Source organism: Triturus cristatus, chromosome 8, assembly GCF_964204655.1.
Source record: "Triturus cristatus chromosome 8, aTriCri1.1, whole genome shotgun sequence".
NCBI classification, from domain to species: Eukaryota; Metazoa; Chordata; class Amphibia; order Caudata; family Salamandridae; genus Triturus; species Triturus cristatus.
The window spans coordinates 298,503,189-298,526,809 of record NC_140591.1 but is presented as its reverse complement, the minus strand read 5'-3'; the positions used below and the strand labels follow the sequence as shown (position 1 = coordinate 298,526,809).

Sequence of the window (23,621 nt, the reverse complement as noted above, 5' to 3'; positions counted from 1 at the left end):
AGCAAGCATCTGGGAAGAAGTCTTTCCAGTCACGAAGTAGGTGACTCCTCCTTTCGGTGATAGTGCGCATGGACATCGACTCCATTGTTGGATTGTTTTCCCGCAGAGGGTGAGAATGGAGTTAGTAAAGGTAGAATACAGATATCCATGTGTATGTATGTAAGATTAGAAAGAACTGCAACAGGTATAGGTACCCGGGGAGGCGGGTGGTCGCATGTAAATCTACAGCTCGACATGCCAAGAACAGATGCTTACTGGGTAAGTAACATTTTCCGTTCAAGGCATGTCAGCTGTAGATCACATGCTTTGCATATACAGCAGTATTCTCCCAAAGCGGCGGCTGACCTGTAGCTGTTGCAGTTATTTGAAAAAGTGTTTTAAGTACTGCCTGGCCTACATTAGTTTGTAGCCTCGCTAACACTTTTACACAGTAGTGTTTGGTGAATATGTGCGGTGTAGACCATGTTGCTGCCTTACAGATGTTGGCTAAGGGAATATTCCCTAAGAAGGCCATAGTAGCCCCTATTTAGCAGGTGGATTGCGCTCTAAGGGGTATTGGCAATGTTCTTTTTGCTTTTGTATAACATGTTTGGATACATTTAACAATCCATCTTGCAATGCCGGATTTAGAAATGGGATTGCCTTTGTGTGGTGGAGAAAAAGCACCAAAGAGCTACTTTGTCTTACGAAAATCTTTTGTTTTTTCTACATTTTATAGTATAGCTCTTCTAACCTCAAGAGTGTGCAGAGCTCGCTCTGCTACAGAATCAGGTTGAAGAAAGAACACAGATAACTCAACCGATTGACTTATTTTTTAGTAAGAGACGCCATGGTGCCCTCATGTGCTAAATCGGCCAAAATAATTATACCCTGATGCCTCCACCGAAATGTGATTTGATCTTGGAAGATAGAGGGTAACAGTCTAGCTGACGACAAAGGAGTAAAGAAATTAACGTTAGTGATAGACCATCTAAAAAAAAAAAGTTTAGTCTGGATACGCATGAAATCTGTAAATATCTGCAGCTTCGGAGTTATTTAGTTAAACTTTCACATAATACCCCCACTTTGTTTGTGAAGCATAACCTTATGGATATGATCTTGAAGAATTCGCGAATTGGGCCGCTCTATCAAAATCTATTGTTAGGCCTCCCCGATGATCTCCTACTCCATAATATCAAATGGGAAACTAAGTTGGGCAAGGCTAGTATAGATATTACTCATACATTAGAGCTAGCTAGCACGGTCTTAATTTCAGGGAGCTTACGATCCCAAAGCTACATGGCTCTATTTGACCTTTACTATACCCCAGCTAAAATATCTAAATTGGGAGGTAGAGGCTTGTATAGCTGCCCGAGATGTGGTCTAGTAGCAGCTAACGACGTACATATGTTTATTACTTGCTCTAAATTGGCTCAGTTTCTTCAAGATGTTCAGGCATTTATGAATACAAGTCTTAAAATTCCAGTGGCGTTATCTCCGGAATTAGTAATATTAGGATGTGAGACAGATTCTGTTTTTTTAAGAGCGAGCTATATCACAGCTCTAATATTTATTGGTATGTCTGTTACACGATTGTGCATCACATCGGAATGGGTTAGTTCTACCCCTCCTACTTTTCTGAATTGGAGAGCAAGGATTCTAGCTCTCCACAATCTGGAATTAGCTGTATTCATGAGGGGTGGTAGGAGGAGACGCGAAAGGGGGGTACAAATTTGGACTCCAGTTACGCAATGGTTGAATAGTTGATGCGAGATCTTTTTTCTTTTTTTTTATGGATATATAGGCATGCCGTGTCTTATCCACACTGTCCATTTCTCTCTTCCACAAAGTCGTCAGTTGTGCTATGTGATACGTATAATTTTTAATGATACCTATGATGTATAAATATAGTATGAATTATTGTATTATCTTCAAGCTGTTTAATAAAAAAAAAAATAATAAAAAAAAAGTAACTCAACCGATTGATGTGAAAAACAGAAACTGCTTTTGGCAGAAATGTGGAATCGCTTCGAAGAACCACTTTGTCTTTGTGAAGATGAAAGAAAGGCTCTTGTATAGTTAATGCCTGGAGTTCACAAACTCTCCTTAAGGAAGTGATTGCAATAAGAAAAGCAGCCTTCCATGAGAGAAATTGTAGTTGACACTTGTGCATTGGTTAAAAGGGTGGTTCCATTAGCCTTGTAAGGTATATGTTCAAGTCACACACTGGTGCAGGTGGAGCTCTTGGTGGCATTACTCTTTTTAATCCTTCCATAAAGGCTTTAATCACTGGTACTCTGAATAGAGATAAGGGTTGTATGTTTAAGTATGCAGTTACTGCTGCTAAATGCAATTGAATGGATGTATAAGCTAATCCAGATTGATCTAAGTGTAAGAGATAACAAATGATGTTTTGTACTGAAGTATCAAGGGGATCGATCTTGTTATTGTTACAATATATAACAAAACGTTTCCACTTTGCTGCATAACATGCCCTAGTAGTAGGTCTCCTAGCCTCCTTCACGATCTTCATACAGTCTGGTGGTAATTGTAAATAAACAAACTCTATGACTTCAGGAGCCAAATCGCTAGGTTGAGTTCCTTGGGATTTGGATGCCTGATTTCTCCATGGCTCGGAGTAAGGAGACTGGAGTTGAGATGCAGATTTTGGTGTGGAACTACTGACAGCTCGAGCAGGGTGGTGAACCAGGGCAGACGTGCCCAAGTGGGAGCTATGAGAATCAGTGTGAGGGATGTTTGCCTGATGTAGGAAGCTGGCTCTGTATATACTATACCAAAGTGAGGCATAGTGTGCAGAGTCCAGTGGAACCCCAAAGGCAGGCAGAGGTAAAGCTAGATAGCACCTCACTCTCTATTTGTGGTAGTGTGGTCAAGCAGTAAGGCAGTATCAGAGGACAGATTTAAGCATTTGTTGCACACACTCAGTCAGCAAATGATATCACACACTCAAAGACTGAACTTCAGACCAATTGTTTTTGTATAAAAAATATTCTTTTAGTTATTTTATTTTCAAGAACCAAGCAAGCCTGGTACAGGTAAGCAATACATAATTTACATTAGTAATGCAGTTTCTAAACAGTTTGAATTGTAACTGCATATTCACTTTGTTTTGACTTACAGTATGGTTGCAGAGAAATGCAATACATAGACTTGAATGGGCTTTTCAGTGCAATACCAGGTAAGTTACTTTTGAGATTACTTTTCTTACACAGTGCAGTATGCCTGGATACTGCACTGGGACATTACCTGTAATCAGGTAAGTAAAATCGTTTTTGTTAAACAGTACAATTTTAAAGAATTTCTTTAGCTTTTCAAACTCCACACTTAGAAACTTTTCCAAGTAAAACAGGGTGGGGGTTGGTTAGGCATCGTTGGTTTGGCCACCCAAGGCCATGGGGCGTCGGGTGCAGGGTTGCCTTTTGGAGTCAGATCTTCTTACCAGCTCCTGGTCGCGGTTGGGGTGACCTTCCGGATTTAGGCTGCAGACGTCTGCTGGAAGCAGGTCAGAGGTCGCTGGATCTCGGGTTAGGATTGCCGGGAGGACCTCCTCGTGGTGTTTGCCCGCTCGGGCAGTGGATGAGTGGTGCAGAGTCCTGCCGGAGCCAGAGGTTGCAGATGAACAAATCCGGTGGTCACGGGAGACACAGTCTTTGTGGTTGAAGGCAGGAAGGTCCTCCGGGGTTTTCGAGGTTGCAGGACACACCGAGATTTCGCAGGAGCAGGTTCGAGGTGTAGACAGGCCGGTAGGGCTGGGGCCAAGTCAGTGGGCGTCTTCCTCTTCAGCACGGCTGTTCGGTACTTCTTTTCTTGTTGCAGGTTCTTGTCAGCTTTGATTCAGGGCTACCCCCTAAATACTGTATTTAGGGGGCGTTTTAGGGGTATCTAGGTCAGTAGCCAATGGGCTACTGAACTTAGGGTGACTACATCCTTGGTGTGCTCACCCCACGTGGGGGAGTGAGCACAATCCCTAATCCTGATTGGGAAGTGCCTGCCATCTGCAAGATGGTGGGCACTAAAGAGTGGGCTTCACCTCGCCTCCCCCACCTGAGGGGTGGGGTTGGCAGAGGTGGGCACACCTCCTGGGTTGGCTAGTATGTCTCGCCTGTCTTTCCGCCGAAAAGGAGGGGAGACAGGAAGGGGGCCTGCTCCTGATAGCAGGAGAGGCTGGGGGTCGCATTACAAAGGCTGCCAGGCCTTTGCAGCTCCCCTGCCAAATATGGCTCTTCCTGGCCTGGAGGAGGTGTGAACACCTCCGCCCAGGAAAGGCTTTGTTTCTGATCTCAGGGAGCAAAAGCTCACACCCTAGGGGCCCAGAAACATGTCTCGTTGTGTACCAGTCAGGGAACCCACCAGAGGCTGGTCGTTTTTCAGGGGGAATCTCTAAGATGCCCTCTGTGTGAATTTTTCATTAAATCTCACACTGGCATCAGTGACGGTTTAATGTGCTGAGACGTTTGATACCAAACTTCTCAGTTTTCTGTGTAGTCATTATGGTGCTGTGGAGTTCGTAATGACAAGCTCCCAGCACCATATACTCTTAATGGCAGCACTGCACTTACAATGTTTAAGAATGGACTTTTAAGAATGGACTTAGACACTGTAGGGGTACAGAAACCCACTTTCCTACACCTGAGCTTCCGAACTACCAGCGGAACGAGTGGAAGAGGCGGAAAAGCGTAGGTAAATATCCCTGACCAATTCATCCATAGGGCATTGCATTGGAGAGCGGGTGTGGGAACTTGAAGGTGAAGCTTGGGCATTTTGCGTTTTGATCTGTGGCGAACAGGTCTATGCGAGGAAATCCCCATTCCTGAAAGTAGGGAAGAAGAATTTGGGGATGGAGTTCCTACTTATAGATTTGCTGTCTCTGTCTGCTGAGAAGGTCTGCAATTTGATTGTTTACTCCTAGAAGGTGTTCTGCTAGGAGATCCATTTTGTGATGTATGGCCCATTTCTAAATGGCTTGTGCTAGGTGTGACAGTTGGAGAGTGAAGAGTCTTGCTTGCAATGATTGGTTGGGCTGAAATTGAGTGAGAAGGGACTGAATACTGTGAATCCTGGCTGTATTGGGATGGGCTAGAACTTTATGAGTGTCTTTTGTGGTTCCCAGATACGTTTGTACGCATTCACTGTAAACCCTAGATGGTGAAGTCAGTGAATATGGTTTGAGTGTGTTGGAGACACATTTGGTAAGTACTGGCTTTTATGAGCCAGTCGTCCCGGTATGGGAAGACATGGATCTGTTGTCTTCTCAGATGTGCAGCAACTACTGCCAGACATTTGGTAAATACCCTGGGAGCAGTGGTGACTCCAAATGGTAGTACTTTGAATTGGTAATGATGACCTGCTATGATGAATCTGAGGTATCTGCGATGAGCGGGATGAATAGGAACGTGGAAATATGTGTCTTTTAGAGTAGACATAAAATCACCCTGCTTTAGAAACGGGAGCACTTGTTAGTGTGTTACCATGTGGAAATGCTCTGACAGTATGTGGAGGTTTAGTTATCGTAGATCTAGAACAGGTCTCAAGGAGCCGTCTATTGGGGGGATGAGACAGTACAGGGAATACACACCTGTCACCTGATGTTGTAATGGCACAGGTTCTATGGCTCCTTTGGAGAGGAGAGACTGGACTTCTTTCTGAAGTAGATGTAAATATTCTGGTGACATTTTGTGAGAACATGGTGGTATGTTTGGAGGATTGCTGGCAAGCTCCAGGCAATAACCATGTTGGATAATTCCTAACACCCATTTGGCTGTGGTGATAGATTGCCAAATGGGGAGGAATTGTAGAAGACGTCCTCCGACAGGTGTTAAATGATCGGGTGAAGTGTAGGCAAGTCACTGCTTGTTGGGGGAGGGGGAATTACGCGGTGTGGGACCTTTGACTCGACCTTTGTGGTGGTTACCTCTATATCCTCCTCCAAAGAAACCCCTTGTAGAGGAAGATTGACTGTTGCTTTTGTAAGAGGTGGCAGTAATGTCTGAGGACATGGTTTTCGACTCTCCACGATAGAAGGAGCGTTGAAAGGAGGGAGACTGCAGAGCTCCCACAGACTTGGCTTCCTCTGTCTTTTTAAATGTTTTCTATTGACGTATCTACTTTGGGCCCGAAGAGATGTTCATTGTCAAAAGGAGTATTTAAAATATTGCAGGGTAAAGATCTGGGTCATTATCTGTAGGTGAATCTGCGTGATAATCCTTCCAGGTGTCTATTGGTAAAATATTGTCCCCCCCATCTCCATCATCAAGTGGTGGTGGTGGAGAGTTAGTTGGTGTAATCAGTAAATGATGCAAAGGTGGAGAGGTTGGTGTAAGGGAACGTGGTAAAAGAGGAGGAGGGGAAGGGTTAGTACCCACATTCTTCCTCTTGACAGGAATAACGAAAGGTGCGTCGTCTGACTCAGGTTTGCGTTTCTGAGGCGACTTAGCAAGAAAGCTTCCTTTATCTGGATTTATTTAAAGTTCCTTTTGTTTTGGGTCCGATTTGGGTGTTGGAGCGTCGAAAATCAGATTCTGCAGCTCTGGAGGAACAGTTTTAGGTTTTGGCACCGAGGATTTCGGTGCCGGGGTAGAATCACTTTTCGGCGCTGAAAGTTTTGGTGCCGAAGGAGGCTCTGTTTTCGGTGTCAGCGATTTCGGCTTAAAGCCTGAAGTTTTTGGCTTGGTGCCAGATTTTGGCTTACTCGATCCCGAACCAGATGGCTTAGAGACATCTCTTGGTGCTAAGCCGGAGGGTGGGGCGTCGGAAACATCTTGTCGGTGCCAACCGTGGCAGGAAGGCGGGGGTGGGACAGAAGCCTTTAGTTTCAGCTGAGTTGGAGTTTCGGTTAAGGGGCGTTAGGTACTCACGGTACGTTGACCTTGTGGCAAGTCTTCTTCCAACTCGGGACTCCAGTTCTGGAATGAAGACAAGTTTCTCTTGTTCTTCCTCAGTCCCTTGTGCGTCAAATTCGTGCTCGGATCCTTCGCCTAAAATGTCTGGCATGTATTTGACGTTTTGACTCTGCATCTTGCGACGTCGAGCCAGACGATCACGGAGCAATTTTTTTGATCGGAACGATCGGCACGCATTGCAGTCCTGTTCACTGAGCTCCAGGGACTAGCACAAGTTGCACACTTTGTGCGAGTCGGTGCACAGATACGTGGCGTGGCACCGAGGGCAGAATTTGAATGGAGTCCGTTCTATCTACTGCGAAGTGGACCGACGTGGTTAGGCTGGACGGCCTTCCCGAAGATCTTTGAGCGAAAGAGAGATTTTCCTCGACTGATACATTACGCAGACAAGTGGGATACGCGTTCGAAACAATACCGATGCGGGTAGAGTGGATTGGCACCGATGGGATCCCGAAGAACGGCTTCGAGCCAGAGTGCAGCAATACATGTCCGATGAGGACGTATGCTGTAGGAGGATCTATATTATAATTATCCCATAGATCTGGTGGTGGTTGGCCATAAGTATCATCCCAGCACCTGCATCAGGATCTGAATGAGGGGAGCACTATGGTGTGATGTCTAGAGGGTCTGAAGGTGCTGGTGAAGATGGTGGTGGGGGGGTGGGGGGGGGATATAAGCAATAGGGTGAAGAGGGCTAGTAGCCATGTCCTTTTTCTTCTTTAGAGCAAATTTATATCCTGTGAGCTAGGAACTTTCCTCTTGGAGGATGGTATCACTGTTTTTTGTTGTAATATGCCCAGTGTCTGGATTAATACAAATTTTATTTTGTTTTGGATCTGGCTTTTCTTGCATGGTTTCCAGAATTGGCTACAGAGGCTTCTAAGGAGCATTTTTCTGGTTCAGCACCAAAACTTTCAGTGCCAAGCAGGATTTGTCCTTGTCTTTTGAAACTGATGTTTTAGGTGCTGAAGGTGTGCTATCTCGACTCAAGCCTGAGCTGGAAGGTTTGACCTGTGCTTTTGGTGCCAAGACGGAGGGCGGGGCGTTCGAATCAGAGTCTCGGTGCCTACCATGTGTAGTGAATCAGCCACTTTTGTGGTCTGACACCCTATGATGACCCTCAACCACCACCATTCTGTACTGACTTAAGTGTGTTCTGTCTTTTAGTGGAATAGTCTTTCCAAGAATAGAAGGTATGGGATGTTGAGGTGCAGTCTTGTGGGTGGTGGTGCACACATGTGCTCAATGTTGTATACTGAGGGATTAAGTGTATAATGTTATTTGGGTTAGGTGAATTATGACTTTGACCTATTGGCTTGGACGTGGTCTTATGTCATTCTGCCTTCTGACTTTACCTTGCTTCAAACTTTTCTGTGTGTACAGTGGTGCTTGTAAGTTGTGTGGATGAGAATTATAGGTGCTCCTTTGACATGGTCTCATGTCATCTTGCTTTTCAATTCCATCCTGCTTTGGGCCTTTGTGTGCATGGCTTAACTAACTCTGAAGCCATTTTCTGTGCCTGCACGAAGCTGCAAAGTGGGGAGGGCATGTTTTGCTTTCCTCCTGTTTATCGCATTTTACTGACTAGAGAGAACTGGTTCTTATAAGAGGAATGTACATGGTTTGACTTGTAGCCATAGCAAAGGCCTGATCAACCGTTGCTGTGACCTTAGAGCAAGCTGGTACGGGCTCTCATGAGAACTAGGGGGCGTGGCTTGCTAGAAGCTTCGCTGTGTTTTGAATGTGTATTAAAAAGGGGAGTCTTTACTGGCTTGGTGGAAGTTCATCCGTGGAGCAGACGTGTTGTCACGGAAAGTGGTGTGACCTCTGAGCTTTCACCCGGTTCAAGCAATGGACTCCCCTTGAGCAAAGCAGGGTGAAATGATGGAGCATTAGGTGGTGTCTCTGCTACTAACTGTCTCTTGATTCTTTCCTTTCCTTCTTATTTTCTGATTCTTATATCCATACATATATATATTTCTACATATATATGTTTGCCTTGATTGGGTTTCAATCATACTATTGATATGTTAGAGTCTGCTATGTAATGTGCATTTGGCTTACTGTATGATGCTATTTACTAATAAATACATCCCAGATATACCAATTCGTCTTTTCCTTGTAGCAGGAGGTGTGGACTCTTCTTGGTCAAGTATTCTGTTGTAGAAGGATGGGTGAATTCCCTTCTAGCAGGTATTTGTGTTATAGGAAGGTGGTCTAATCTAATCCTGGCAAGTGATGTGCAAAGTCTGTGTATATATTGTTTTCTTGCCTTGCCTTTGGGGGAGTGTTGAAAGTTTGCCCACCTTAGGAAGTGCTGTGTATATGTTATATTCCATAAGTTTGGAACTGATATTCTCTCCCTGGGAAAGTGACGGTAAATTCCTTGGTCCAGGGGAGATCTAAAGTTTGTCATTACACCATGGCCGGTTGGCAGTGGTGGCCCGGAAGCCTTTTGTTGGTAGAAGCAGGTTTTGTGGCAAAGGGGTTTTAGTACTCACAGCAGCTTGACCGGCTGGGAGATTGTGGGACTCCAGTTATATCTCCAGTTTGGAATCTTGAGTCCTGGACGGAGAAGGCCTCATCTTCCGCTGCGGACGCTTCCTTTTCTTTCAGTTTGATATCTTATCCTAAGATTTCGGGGGAGTCTTCGATACTTTGCAGCTTCATTTCTCTTCGCCGAGACAGACAGTCCCAGAGGGTCTTTTTTGAGCGAAATGAGCAGTGGGCGTCACATACTTCTTCCTTGTGCTGCGGAGACAGGAACAGATTACAGACCTTGAGAAGGTCAGTTAGCGGATATTTGGAGTGGCACCGAGGTCAGAATTGGAACGGAGTCAGTTCCATTGGCAGATTACTTGAAGATGTTTGTTCGAGTGTAAGTCAAATGAAATGGGCTAGGGCTGAAGGCCACGGTTAGAGTTTTCTCGATCCAACTAGGGAAGCATCCTGATTTTCGACAAGCGGATAATGGGAAAAAGCATTCAAAACAATACCGACGGGGGGTTGTGCACCGGAAGGATCCCGACGAACGGTCTCGAACTGGAGCTCCGCAAACCATATCCGAACCCGATGGCAGAAACAATCTAAACAATGGAGTCGATGCCCATACAAACTATCACCGAAGAACAAGTTACTTACCTTCGGTAACGATGTATATGTGAGAGACAAACATTAGTTATAGATTCCTAGCCTTAGAATTACCCCAAGGTGTCAGACAGGATACAGAGAATTTTTCTGTAGCAGTAGCCCTGCGCGTCCATAGGTGGTGTCAGTCGACCCAGCATCCGTCGCCGGGATAAAGTTGCGGTGTCTACTTAGACGCCGCCCCTGCGAGCCAACGTCAGTTCAGACACGGCTTTCCAACCCAGAGCGCAGACCCATGCAAGACACTGACCACTGGTGCACAAAACTAGGGCCCTGGAAGGGTGTTCCTGTCCCTAGAAGTCAGTTCGTAGAACGGGGACGATGGGTGGGGTGGTAATGCATCTATAACTAATGTATGTCTCTTACAGAAACATCGTTACCGAAGGTAAGTAACTTGTACATCTGAAAGAGACCCTAAGTTATAGATTCCTTACCTTAGAATAGATATCCTAGAAATACCAACCCCAGAGGTGGGTCTACGAACTAAGTTCACACCAGAAAGTCCTGGAAAACAGAACAGCCAAAAAAAGCAGTCTCTCCGGACTTGGCTATCCAGGCAGTAATGTCTTGTGAACGTGTGCAGGGATATCCCCCGTGGCTGCCTGGCAGATGTCGATCAGCTGAACTCCACGTCCCAAAGCAGTAGAGGCTGCCCTCGCCCTGGTAGAGTGGGCACACAGTGCTACAGGAGGTTCCAAAGAATGGCAGATTTTGATGCATAGGACAACCCATCAAGAGATGGTTTGTTTGTGCACGTCCCGACCTTTCTTGGCGCCCACATAACCCATGAAGAGTTGATCATCCACACGAACTTCTTTAGTGCGCTCAAGGTAGGACAGTGCACGTTTTGGGTCCAGACGGAGTCGTCTCCTCTTTGGAAGGGTGCGGAAGAGGGGAGAAGGTGGCAATGTGATGGTCTAACCTATGTGGAAAGAGGTAACCACTTTGGGCAGAAAAGAGGGCCTAGTGCGAAGGACCACTTTGTCCGGATGTACTGCAAGAAAAGGAGGCTTCGAGGAAAGAGCCAGAAGGTCACTCACCCTGCGTGCAGATGTGATGGCAAGCAGGAAAGCAGCTTCAAGGTAAGATGAAGAGGAAAATTGCATTGTGGTTTGAAGGGAGCACACATATGGTAAGTAAGAATAAGATTCAAGTCCCACTGGGGCATTACGAAAGGAGAAGGAGGAAAGAGATGAGTAATGCCCTCCAGAAATCTATTTACAATCGGACACTTGAGAAGAGAAGGCTGATCAGGAAGGCGCAGAAAGGCAGAGATGGGCGAAAGGTAGCTTTAAGAGAGCCCAGAGCAGAGCCCTGCTGGGTCAAAGATAGAATGAAGAGGAGAACCCCCGAAAGAGGAGCAGTAAGGGGGATCAACAGCCTTTGCTGAACACCATGCCACAAATGTGTTCCATCTATCGGTGTATACCGTTTTAGTGGAGGGACAACTGGCTGCCAAGGTAACGTTACAGACTTTGGGAGGAAGGTTGAAAGCTGTCAACTATCGCCGTTCAATCTCCACGCAAGGAGGTGCAGGCTGGACAGGTTTGGGTGGAGGACCGTCCACTGCTGCTGCGACAGAAGATCCTCCTAAAGAGGCAGTCTGATTAGAGGATCGATGGCCATGCTCAAGAGCTCGGGATACCAGACTCGTCATGCCCAGTCCGGAGCCACAAGAATGACTTACACCCGGTCGGGCTTGATATTCTTCAGCATTCTGGGTAAAAGTGGTACAGGCGGAAAGGTGTACAGGAGGCCGCAGTTCCACTCCAGACGAAAAGCGTGCCGCCTTGGAAATGCCAACATGTATAATAGCTGAAATTGTGTGTTCTCTTTGGTGGCGAACAGATCTAACTAATGCTCTCCCAACTGCTAAAAGAGACCTTGCACCACCTCCGAAGACGTGCTCCATCATGCACTGGAGGCCGAGTTTGTCGACCCTGGCATTCAGGTAACCTGCCAGGTGTTGAATCATCAGGGATATGCCTTTATGTTCCAGCCATGTCCCGAGGCGAAGAGCCTCTTGACAAAGGTTCCACGTCCCCACCCCTCCCTGTTTGTTGCAGTACCACATGCGGTGGTGTTGTCTGTGAATACCTGCACTACTCTTCCTTTTACAGAAGGAAGGAATGCCTTCAGTGCAAGACGAATCGCCCGGAGCTCCAAAAGGTTGATGTGGAGACTAGACTCAGCCGGAGACCAAAAGACCCCTTATCTCAGCCTCTACCAGGTGGCCACTCCAATCCCAGGAGTGACGCATCCATCACTACTGTGAACTCTGGTTGGAGAAGGGAGAGGGATCTGCCGCTGACCCAAATCTGGTTCGTGAGCCACCACTGAAATTGACGTGCAGTCCCCTCCAAGATCTAGACGACATCGGAAAGATTCCCCTGTTGCTGCGCCCACTGGGACTTTAGGTCCCACTGAAGTGCACGCATATGCCACCTGGCATGAACCACCAGGAGGCAATGAGACCCTCAGGGTCAGTCGCACCGAAATCCGGGATAGAGGCAGAAAGATGGGAATCATAGCGCGAATATCCCGGACTCGCTGCTCGGGAGGATACGCCCGAACCTGCGTTGTATCCAGAACTGCTACAATGAAAAGGAACTTCTGAGAGGGGATCAGGTGTGACTTGGGCACATTGATAGTGAACCCCAGCGAGTGCAGGAGGTCCGCCGTAGTCTGAAGGTGGAAGACGACAGCCTGGGGTGAGCTCGACTTCAACAGCCAGTTGTCGAGATAAGGGAAGACTGGAACCCCTTATCTTCACAGATGAGCTGCAACCACCACCATTACTTTCGTGAACACTCAAGGGGCACTGGTAAGGCCAAAGGGAAGCATGGTAAACTTAAAATTCTCATGGCCAACCGTGAACCACAGGTAACGCCTATGGGCTGGCAGTACGGGGATATGGAAGTAGGCGACCTGCAAGTCCAATGCTACCAACCAGTCTAAGGAGTTGAGGGCAGACAGGACCTGAGCCAACGTGAGCATCTTAAACTTCTCCTCAGGGAGGAAGCAGCTGATGGCCCTGAGGTCTAAGATAGGACGCAGGCCTTTGCCCTTCTTGGGTACCAGAAAGTAGTGGGAGTAGCAACCACGACCTACTTCTGGCACAGGGACCCTTTCGATAGCTCCCTTGGCCAAGAGAGCTACAACTTCCTGGTGGAGAAGGGCCTAGTGACCCTCCGACATGCAATGGAGTGCTGGTGGCATGGAGGGATGGGTAGTTTTGAAGGGGAGGGAGTAGCTCTTTCGGACTATCTGCAAAACCCACCTGCCCGACATGATGTTTTGCCAGTGGGGGAGGTGATGGCGCATCCTGCTGCCCACAGTCAACGGGTGGCCCAGAAAGGTCGGACCAGGAGGGTTTGGAGGCTGCTGCAGGGGGGTGATGGGTAGACTGGCCCTCGCTGGCCCCTAGAGCTGGGTCCCATGTCCGCGGTTACGCAGAGGCTGGGTAGCTTGCGCAGCCCTGTGGCTAGATGGGGAGGAACGTGGCGGGGCACCCCTTCCGTTACCACGAAAGGGGCGAAAGGCAGACTGCGGAGTGTGAGAGGATGCTGCGAGACCCAAGTATCTGGCCGTAGCCCTTGAGTCCTTGAAGCATTGAGTCTGCCTCGTCACCGAACAGGTAACGGCCATCAAAGGGCAAGTCTAAAAGGGTGGATTGGAAATACCCAGAGAAACTAGACGTCCTCAACCCGGCGTAGAGCCTCAAAGCTACTGGCGTGGAAACCGTTCTGCCTAGAGAGTCGGCGGTATCCAGCCTACACTAAATGGCGAACTTAGCTGCATCTCGACCCTTCACCACTGCGCAGGTGGGAACGGCCTGGGTCTCCTCTGGGCACTGTGGCAGCACTTGTGCAACCGTATCCCACACTGTATGGGAATAGCAGCCCAAGAGGCATGCAGTGTTCACAGACTGCAGCGCTAAGCTGGCAGAAGAAAACATCTTCTTACCGAGGTAGTCCAGCTTTTTGGATTCCGTATCTGGGGGTGCAAGGGGGAATGCGCCCTTGGACTACGAGGCTTGGACCACCAAGTACTGGGGGTAGGGTGTTGGGAGAGGAAAAGTGGGTCACCCAGGGCTGGGAGGTGGCATCGGGCAATCATCCTATCCACAGTAGCCCCTGTGCTGGGCTTGGACCAAGTGCCCAGAAGGATGTCAATGAGGGCTTCATTAAAAAGGCAGCAGGGGCTCTGAAGAGGCTGCTGCCGGTTCAAGTACCTCTGTCAGGAGGTTAGTCCTGACTGCCACCATAGGAAGCTCCGGGCCCAAGGCCTCAACCGCCCTACGCAACACCACTGTGTACGAAGCTCCCTCCTCCGTAGCCAGTGGGGGAGGGGGGGAGCAAGCTGAAGTCTGGGGAGGTATCTAAACCACTGGCATCACCCAGTTCCACTCACTAGTCTGGCTCCTAAAGCTGGTCAGCTAAAGGGTCTCCAGACCCCTCCCAGTCCTCAACACCCTTCTCTGGCTGCCAATCAGGGCGATAGGGATCGCCAGGTATGAACAGTGGTATAAAAGAACACTCCGGCGGCAGTACCGACATCGGGCGATGTCGGTCCGACTCAGTGTCCAAGTCAGGGGTGAGGCTGGGATCAACCCTGGTTGGGGACACAACCATCACTGGAATCTGCGCCGATCCAGATCCAGGTCTGGATCCACGGGGACCCTCCGGTACCAGAGCCGACGGCATCCAAGGCCTAGGACCCCGAGCCGAGTCCGCAGGGCCTGGAGGCATGCCGGTGGACTCGGACTGCCCAAAGATGCTGTGAAAAATGCAAAAACAACAGATGATGGACAGAATGCAGAACAATGTCATACATTCACCCCAGTACAGAGATCTGGGCCTAATACCATCGTTTTTTTGCTCACCATGCCAATCCAGTTTGAACCCAGCCAAGTTGGCATGATATGCCCAGACGATGGTCTCTAGTTCACTTTGCCAGTGGATTCAAGCTGGCCTGGCTGTAGAGGGTGGTTAGCCAGAAACTGGTCCCAGGATGCTTGTTTCCTGTCAAGGGAAGACATGGCTTGGCAGTTCGGGCTGAACTGTTCCCATGAGGCACAGGGTCAAGACTGATTTGCATATAGTTGTGTTGGAACTATGGCGGTGAAGTGAGCTAAAGAACGATGATGGATTCAATCTAGATCTGTGACTGGGGGTGAGTGTCAGAAATGTTTAAGCGCTCCATCCATCTCCTTGTGTTTGCTTTGTTCGCCCTAAGTTGGCAGGGTATGCCCAGACGTTGGTCCCTTGCTCACTTTGCCACTGGATTCAAGCTAGCCAGGCTGATGAGGGCTGTTAGCCCGAAACCGATCCCAGGATGCTTGTTTCCGGTCCAGGGAAGACCTGGCTTGGCAGTTCGGGCAGGACTGTTCCCATCAGGCACAGGGTCAAGACTGATTTGCAAATAGCTGTGTTGAAACTGGGATGGTGAAGTGTGCCAAAGGACGACGATGGATTCAACCCAGATCTGTGACTGGGGGTGTCAGAAAAGTTTCAGCGCTCCGTCCATCATTTCCTTGTGTTTGCTATGTTCGCTCAAAGATGCTGTGAGGCGGTTCGTAAAAAGCTCGAAGCTGGGCGGGGGACGCTTTGGCTCCAGGAAAGGGAGGGAAACGCTGAGCTGTCCCAGAAGTGTGCTCTGAAGACAGAGCCTGAGAGCGTCAACGCTCCGGGTCCCGCGTCGGCCGGGGGAAGGCGAAGAGCGACTATGCTTCTTCACCTTTTTCTTGTGCTTCGACTTACCCGAGGAGTGCAAAGACTTCGATGACGAGTGGTGGTGACTTTGCAACCAGTCCTGAGACCTTCCTCTCGACCAGGACCTCGAACGACACAGAGCGGACTGACAGGCCTCCAAAAGCTTTCAGGGCCGCACCCGCAAAGACTTCGGATTCATGGCCCGGCAATCGGAGCACGACTTTGGGTCGTCGTCGCGCTCCAGGCACCAAAAGCACACTAGGTCTGGATCCGTAACGGACATTAACTTGTGAAGCCGGTCCAACAATGGGGCATCCCTCGTGCTACCAGGATTTGCTAGCCTCAAAAAAGGATGTCGACAAAAGTCTAAAAACGTTTCGTCAAAAAATGACCACGGGGCAAGCTCTCTCCGGATCTGCGCTGGCTGGCGCAGAAAAAGCAAGAACTGACGTTAGTGCGCAAGGGCGGCGTCTAAGTAGACACAGCAATATCACCCCGGCGACCTCTACGGACGTGGAGTCGACCGACGCCACCAACCATCGCGCAAGTGTACTGCTACTGAAAAATTCTCCGGATCCAGTCTGACACCTGGGGGTAATTCTAAGGTAAGGAATCTATAATTAATGGTCTCTTTAATATAGGAGGAGTCACCTTACCTCGTGACTGGAAAAGACTGCTTTGAAGAAAAACAACTTACAAACATCCGGACACAACACTAGATTGCAGGAGTATGCATAGCATGTGTATCTAAAGCACACACGCCTCGAACATTTATGTTTGTTTTTATTATTAGGAATGCTGGCGCAAAATGCATCACATATTCAGTTTACTGGCCCAATCTATTACCAGTTCATTTAATGATGGCAGTTATATTTACAATGATTAAGTGTCACCAAGTGTACCCATAATTGGATGACTGGCTCATAAGGCTCCATCACAGGGAGAGGCAAAGGCTTTTATGGCTGCCTGAATCAGTCTCTTTCACAGTTTAGGTCACATGCTAAATAAGCCAAATTACACTTCTTGGAGCAACATATGAAAATTCAGTTCTTGGGAGCGATACACTGCCCACAATTGGGAAAGGCATTCCCATCCCTGTAAAGAGTGATGAAGCTTCAGGAAATGGCAAAGAACCGATTGACCAGACAATCAGTCATTGTGAGACAATACAGGTCTGGGCCACATGTCATCCTGCATAGGCCTCATAACATTTTGAGGCTCCAGATGAAACCCAACAAGAACTAAACGTTCAATAAAAACAAGTAAACGGCTCATGGGACAACACAGTCCAATTCGTGAGACTGCTGACACACACTATTGTGGAGGAGATTTTCCGCAAACCTCAAGGCAGGTCTTCGGTTCCAGCCTTTATCAGACAAGAGTACTGCTAACAACACATGCATTCATGGATGGCGGAGGAGCTCATTTGCAAGCGCTGCCGATCAGATGCTTCTAGTCAGACACAGAAAAAATGTTTCATATCAGCGTACAAATTCTCTTAGCTATAAGACTAGCAGGTCAGTCAATCCTGATCAGGACAAACAATACAACATCTCGGTTTTACAAAGCCAAATAAAGAGAAGTGCAGTCCCAACCTCTCTCAAACGAAGTTCAACTTCTATAGGATTAGGCCATTTCTCACAGATAGTCATGAAACACCTGCCCAGGCACCACAACTGTCAAACTTTCATGAGTGGAAACTTTACCAGGAAGAAGTCAACCGCATCGTCCAACAATTGCGTTATCCAACAGTAGATTTATTCACCACCCATAGCAACAGAAAATGCCCATACTTATATTAGGAACCAGTAACCATGGGCAAAGCCTTTTTGAGATGACGTTCCAGCTTCTTTGCATGGGCGTTGCTTCTGTTTGCTCTCATCTCCAGGATTTTGAGAAAGGTGAAGACAGATCACTGCACTCTGATCCTCATTGCTCCAGTGTGGCTACGCCAGTAGTACCAGTAGAGCGAACGTCTGCAACTACTGGCACGTCCTGCGAGATCACTAAAACCGCTCTCTAGACTAGTCTCAGGACACTAGAAACAGATACTACAACAATTTGTTGAACTGGACAGCATGGTACCTGACCACCAAGAGTTCGGCTAGGAACATCCTAGCGTAAGTACCAGCAACCATAAAGACTTCAAAAGGAAGCATTTCTGTATCTGGTGTACAATCTCACCGAATACTCCCATACTTGTTAGACCTGGCCAAAAACAGTTCGAAATATCCACCTGTGCGAGTCAATCTAGCAGCAAAATCAGGATGCAGAAGAACACAAGTTGACTCATCCACCATGTTCTCCCAGATAATCATAAAACAATTTATGAATAGACTCTTTCGAGAATGTCTATCTGTGCAGCACGCTTCAGAATCAGGTGAGCTCATTATTGTTTTGAGTGAATTGATATTGCCTCCCTTCGAGCCAATCTACATGGCACACCTAAAGCTCATCTCATGAAAGACATTGCTTCTCTTAGCATTTACATCAGCAAATTGGACAGGAGAGACACAAGCATTTACTGTCAAATCACATCTCTCAGTTTCACAAGCTGCAAAGTCTCCTGCCAGCCAACCCTAAATTCATACCTAAACCCCCTACTGACTTTCGCTTGAATGTACTAGGGTAATGGGTACCAGGGTGTCTAGTAGAGGAGAAGCCAGGCCGCTTCCTTTGGCACTCACTAATTTGTTTAGGAAGAATGTCTGGATACCAAGGAATACACCTTTCAGTTAGTAAATGCAAGGAATAACAAAAATCAGCATTAGAATCCTGAGCAAAAAGAGGTGTTCACTACAGCTTCTATTTATGGTTCCACAGAAATATCAGCATCTAGGATGATTCCCAGGGCTTTGCTTGGTTTATCGAGAGGGATGCCTGTGTATACTAGGAGAGGTTCCTTACATTATCAAGGATGGCCATATCCCATAGAAACAGAGAGGGGAACAAACAAGCAAATCCTTACACATTCCAAAGTCACTTAAAAGAGTGACCACAGGTGGTGATGAGGCATCTGAATGAAAGAACAGGATTCTCAAGAAAAGTGGAGGCAGAACTGACAAGCATTCCAAGATTAAACTGAGAAGATTGATCAAGATTAAAGCTGTGGTCAGGAATCCATTGTACTGATTAGAGCTCCAGTAGCTAATGTTTTCATCCATGCCTCTGTGTGTTTCTTTGGACATCTGCTGTTTTTTTTTTGATCAGGTAAACAAGGCACTGCCTGTGCACTTTCATCAGTATCTTTGAAACCAAATCACTGCATATCCAAACTACGGGATTATTAGTTTTGGCCTTTGAAGTACCTCAAACTAAGACTTTGAAGTAGACATTCGTTTGGACCTAGCTCGGGTCCTAGGACAAGGTCAACAGTTCCAAGACAGGCAAACGTAGGCTATATGTCCAATGTTTAAACTACAGTATTTAGTGGTAAATTGGTTTGTGTCCTAATTCTAGCCCAATGAGGGAAGGCACTACTGAATTTTGACAGCTACCTCTATTTTTAAGCTTGGAATATTTCACTTCTCTACAGAAAAAATATTTTTTAAGGTTAAAACCTGCCCGGACATTTAATTTAATACCGATCTTTTGAAGTGTAACTTGTTTCTCAGCCTCTAACCAACTCCTTGAGTAAGCTTTGATAGTTCGATCTAGGTACGTTAAGGGCTAAAAGCAAAAACTTGACTTGTGGTGATTAGAGACCTTCAATGTCATAATTAAATCCCAGTAACCTCTTACTGCAGATGGGGCTGCAAGAAAAGGCCTCACATGGGTCAATATCTGTAATGACTGTAGCCATTAGGTAACAGACTACGTCAAGGGTTTTTAACAGTGATATTGAACAACGCAAGTCAATGGGTAAAAGACATTTGGATGTAAACACCAATTGTATTTTAGAAATAGGAAATTCTAAGAAAGATAAAGAGTAAAATACAAGGCTGAAGATAATACAAAAGAGATGCTCTATAGAGTGGAACAAACTGATTGTACATCAACAGCATATACAGTTGCTTCTATGAACGTCATACAGGAACAATGTTGGATATGATGCATTATGTACCTCTAGGAAAATCTACTTCAATGTCCAGGTCTGGCTCATAGGGAACATCAAGGAGAGCTGTAGGAATATCTGTACTAATGATTGGAAAGGCATCCACTTCATCTTCATCTGAAAGGTAAACATTAACAAAAATCAATTCCGCCACACTTTTCTGTTATGGCAGCAAAATAGACTTTATACAACTAACATTTGTGGATATTAAAAGAAGACGGATGAAAATACAATAAAATGATGCTTATGACAATGAGTCAACATAATCATTTACAATAAACAACCACCCTTCTTGAAATTACTATCCTTAAACAATACACTGCCGCCTCATGTATAAGGCTGATGAGGCAATCAGAGGGAAATGACTTGCGTTGGTCTACAAACCAATTTATTTTTACATCATTAGCAAAATGGCCTGTAAAATGGTCCATGACATAACAGGATTGCAAACAGAGCGAACAATAAATGCAACAAAATACTGGTAATGTTTCACAGCATACAACGCTCAAAAGTATGTATATTCACCACATCTGTGACTGTTCCCTTGAGCTACCAAAATTCAAATGTCACTAATGGCTTTGCTAAAAGTGCTTTCTGAAGAAGTGACCTTGGCTAAACTGCAATAGTAAAATTTGCCGAAACGTTTTTCTTCTACATTTACTGTAACACTAATACTTAATCAGTTTACCATTAAATACTGTGCTACATGTGTTTTCCTATGATGTTATATTTGCTAAATTACAACGGTATAACATGAGCAATGCTTTTCTTCCACCTTTATGTATTCTAAAGCTGTTACTCAATACATTAATTAGAATTTGCACTAACAAAATCAGTTTAAAGATGTTTATAATCACAGTGCTTTTAGACTAACAATATTTTGTCAAAGAAACGTTAGAAACGATATTATTTGAAACGAAGAGTGAACCATAATATTTAAGTAAAATACCCAAATAGGTTGGGACATGATTAAGGCAGTAGTATGTCACTGTTTAGATGGAACATCCCCTGCATGATGTTATCTGCTTGCACCCGTGGTAGGAGTGATCACAGCCGTAGGTCACCTGGTATTCTGATATTTCTTGGCAGCACACACAACAATAATTCATGAGTGCTATGCCTATGGTTTTCACCATAGTTCTGAAACTCACATGTCAGCTCTGTGTTCTGGAGGTGTGCACCAAGCATACGCTCCAGTAGACTTGGCGCATATACCGGGGGCAGTGTACTGTTTTTTCCGATTGATAGTAATGACTAACCACTTTTTTTCTGTTCACGGTGCATGTAAGTCCCACAACTGTAAGGGTCTGCTTGAATGTAATACTCAGACTTTACAGAGACATTCCTCTGTGTGTATAATGTATGACTAGTAGTAAGTTTCCATACTGGATATACCTAGTAAAACAGCACAAGATGGAGGAACAGCTTCCCAAGGAAGTGGAACCGTATTGTTTGCAATCCTGAGCTACAGAGTGTAGTCCAAGGTAATTAATTGCACTGCACTGTACACAAGAATCACGAACGAGTCAAAGGCAGTAGGGCTCGCAGCTCACACTACTGAGCTACATGTAAAAATATATTATATATATATATATATATATATATATATATATATATATATATATATATATATTCACTGAAAAAACCATAGGTTTCAGACATGTTACAGTTAGCGGAAATTTTACTGATAAAAAACCAATGAAATTCCCCCGTTATAGTTAGTGCAGGCAACTATAACTCACGCGACCGCAATCCTCTGCTGATGCTAATACTGTATTTAGACACTTATTTGCCCATGTCTTCTTCCATAAATTTTTAGCTATACATATATTACAAATATTTTTTTTTCATAAAGACACATATGTCATCAGCAGAAGATTGCGGTCGCGTGAGTTATAGTTGCCTGCACTAACTATAACGGGGGAATTTCATTGGTTTTTTATCAGTAAAATTTCCGCTAACTATAACATGTCTGAAACCTATGGTTTTTTCAGTGAATTTGCAAGGTTTTTTAAATGCTAATTCCTAACTATAACGTGTGTGAAACCTATGGTTTTTTCAGTGAATTTGTACGGTTTTTTAAATGCTAAGTTACTTTACGCCATTCGTGCCCACGTTACGCACCGTGCGCACATGGAGGACATATTATGCGCTTCCTTGTGATAGGTAATCTGTTAAATTTAATTTGTAAGTGATGACAATAATATGCCATGCACAGAGTGTTTTTTTTTTTATGAAAATTTTTAGCGTAAGCGCACCGTACGCGTACGGTAAGCGTAATCGGCGAAATTTTAAAAAAATAAATATTTACCGTTTTTGGCCTTGGGGGATCTTTGAGGACTCAACTAACATGGCTATGTGCATGGGCGCTGTCTAAACAGCCCCTTTATATGTTTTTTGCCTTTGTTTACAGCCCCCCCCTCAGAGTGCGAGAGACAAAATGGCGGCCGCCGCTTCCTGGTTTCGACCGATTCGAATGTTTACTTAGATGTAACAGCCAATCAGAATCGCGCTCGCGCACGCCACCGTACGCGTACGGTAAGCTTACGGTAAGCGTACCGTAAGCTGGCTCAGATATATATATTGATTTAAAGGCTATTTTCTCAGAATCTACTGAACAGATTTACACCAAACCTACAAAAGGCACTTCCTTGACCCGAGGACTACCTCTCTGCCAAATTTCTAGTAATTCTGTTCAGCCGTTCGGGCTGTAGCCCTGTCTAAAGGTCCTATGGAAAAATGCATGGGAAAAACGCGTTTTGGAACCCCCCTTTATCTCAGCCCCCGCTTGACGAATCCCCCCGAGACTTTCAGGGTAGGAGCGGAGCGCCCCACCTATTTTGAGAAATTCGCGAGGATTCGTCGACCGGCGCCAAAGTTATTCCAAATAGAATGTTGCGGATTTCCTATGGAAACAGGGTCCTAACTATAACTACCTACTGGCGACCGCCAGTAGGTAATATATATATATATATATATATATATATATATATATATACACACATATACAGACACAAAAACTCTCTCAGGCCATTTAATGCAGAGGGTGTCATTCACTCTAAAGAGCACTGATAGTGTGACACATACAGCTTTCCCTACCAATTATAAACTTAGGAACAATCTTGCACCATATTGCAGTGAGCTTGCACCTGAGCCATACTTATGTCTGAATATGCGCATGTGTAAAGCCCCATAGCATGAGTCTGTGAAGCTAATTTACACTTCCCATGTGTAATAGTAAAATTAGTGTGAATAAAGTTTTTTTTTTCCTAACAAAGAAAAGCACTCCAGTGGACGGTATTTTGTCTGTTGTTTGACGAGTTATGTCTCTACCTAAACACTACCTTTCTGAGAAGCATTTGACTACCCACTCTTGCTAACCTGAGTCAAGTGCCAAAAGGTCTGCACAGTGCCCAGTTGTAAGAAAGTGGCTCTGTATATACTGCACCAAAGTTAGGTTCAGAGTCCACAGTCCCCAGAGGTTTGGCGGAGGTTAAAGTTAGATATAACCTGACTCTCTAAAGTGGTAGCTTGGTCGAGCAGTAAGGCAGTATCAGAGGACAGTGTAAAGCAATTGTTGTACACAGTCAGCAAATGGTCTCACACACTCAAGAACTGAACTCTAGGCTAATTGTCTTGTATATAAAAATATATAGTTGTTTTATTTTAGAACCACAAGTAGGCATCAAAATACTTTCTCAGAATGAGATGCTTTAGTTAAATACTTTCAATAAGCAATAGACTTTTAAATGCAATAGTTACAGTTATTGCAATAGGCAACACAAGTTATAAACAATTAAACATGGA

General features: G+C 45.7%; 1 protein-coding gene across 1 annotated transcript in view; it reads right to left on the bottom strand.

Annotated features, from left to right (window-relative positions):
- The window catches only part of ZMYM2 (zinc finger MYM-type containing 2), a 1,132,334-nt gene that overhangs the window by 294,105 nt on the left and 814,608 nt on the right, over positions 1 to 23,621 (bottom strand). Inside the window, exon 16 of the mRNA XM_085621554.1 lies at positions 19,824 to 19,931. Coding sequence (XP_085477680.1) covers positions 19,824 to 19,931 — 108 coding nt within the window. The remainder of the gene's footprint in view (positions 1 to 19,823; positions 19,932 to 23,621) is intronic.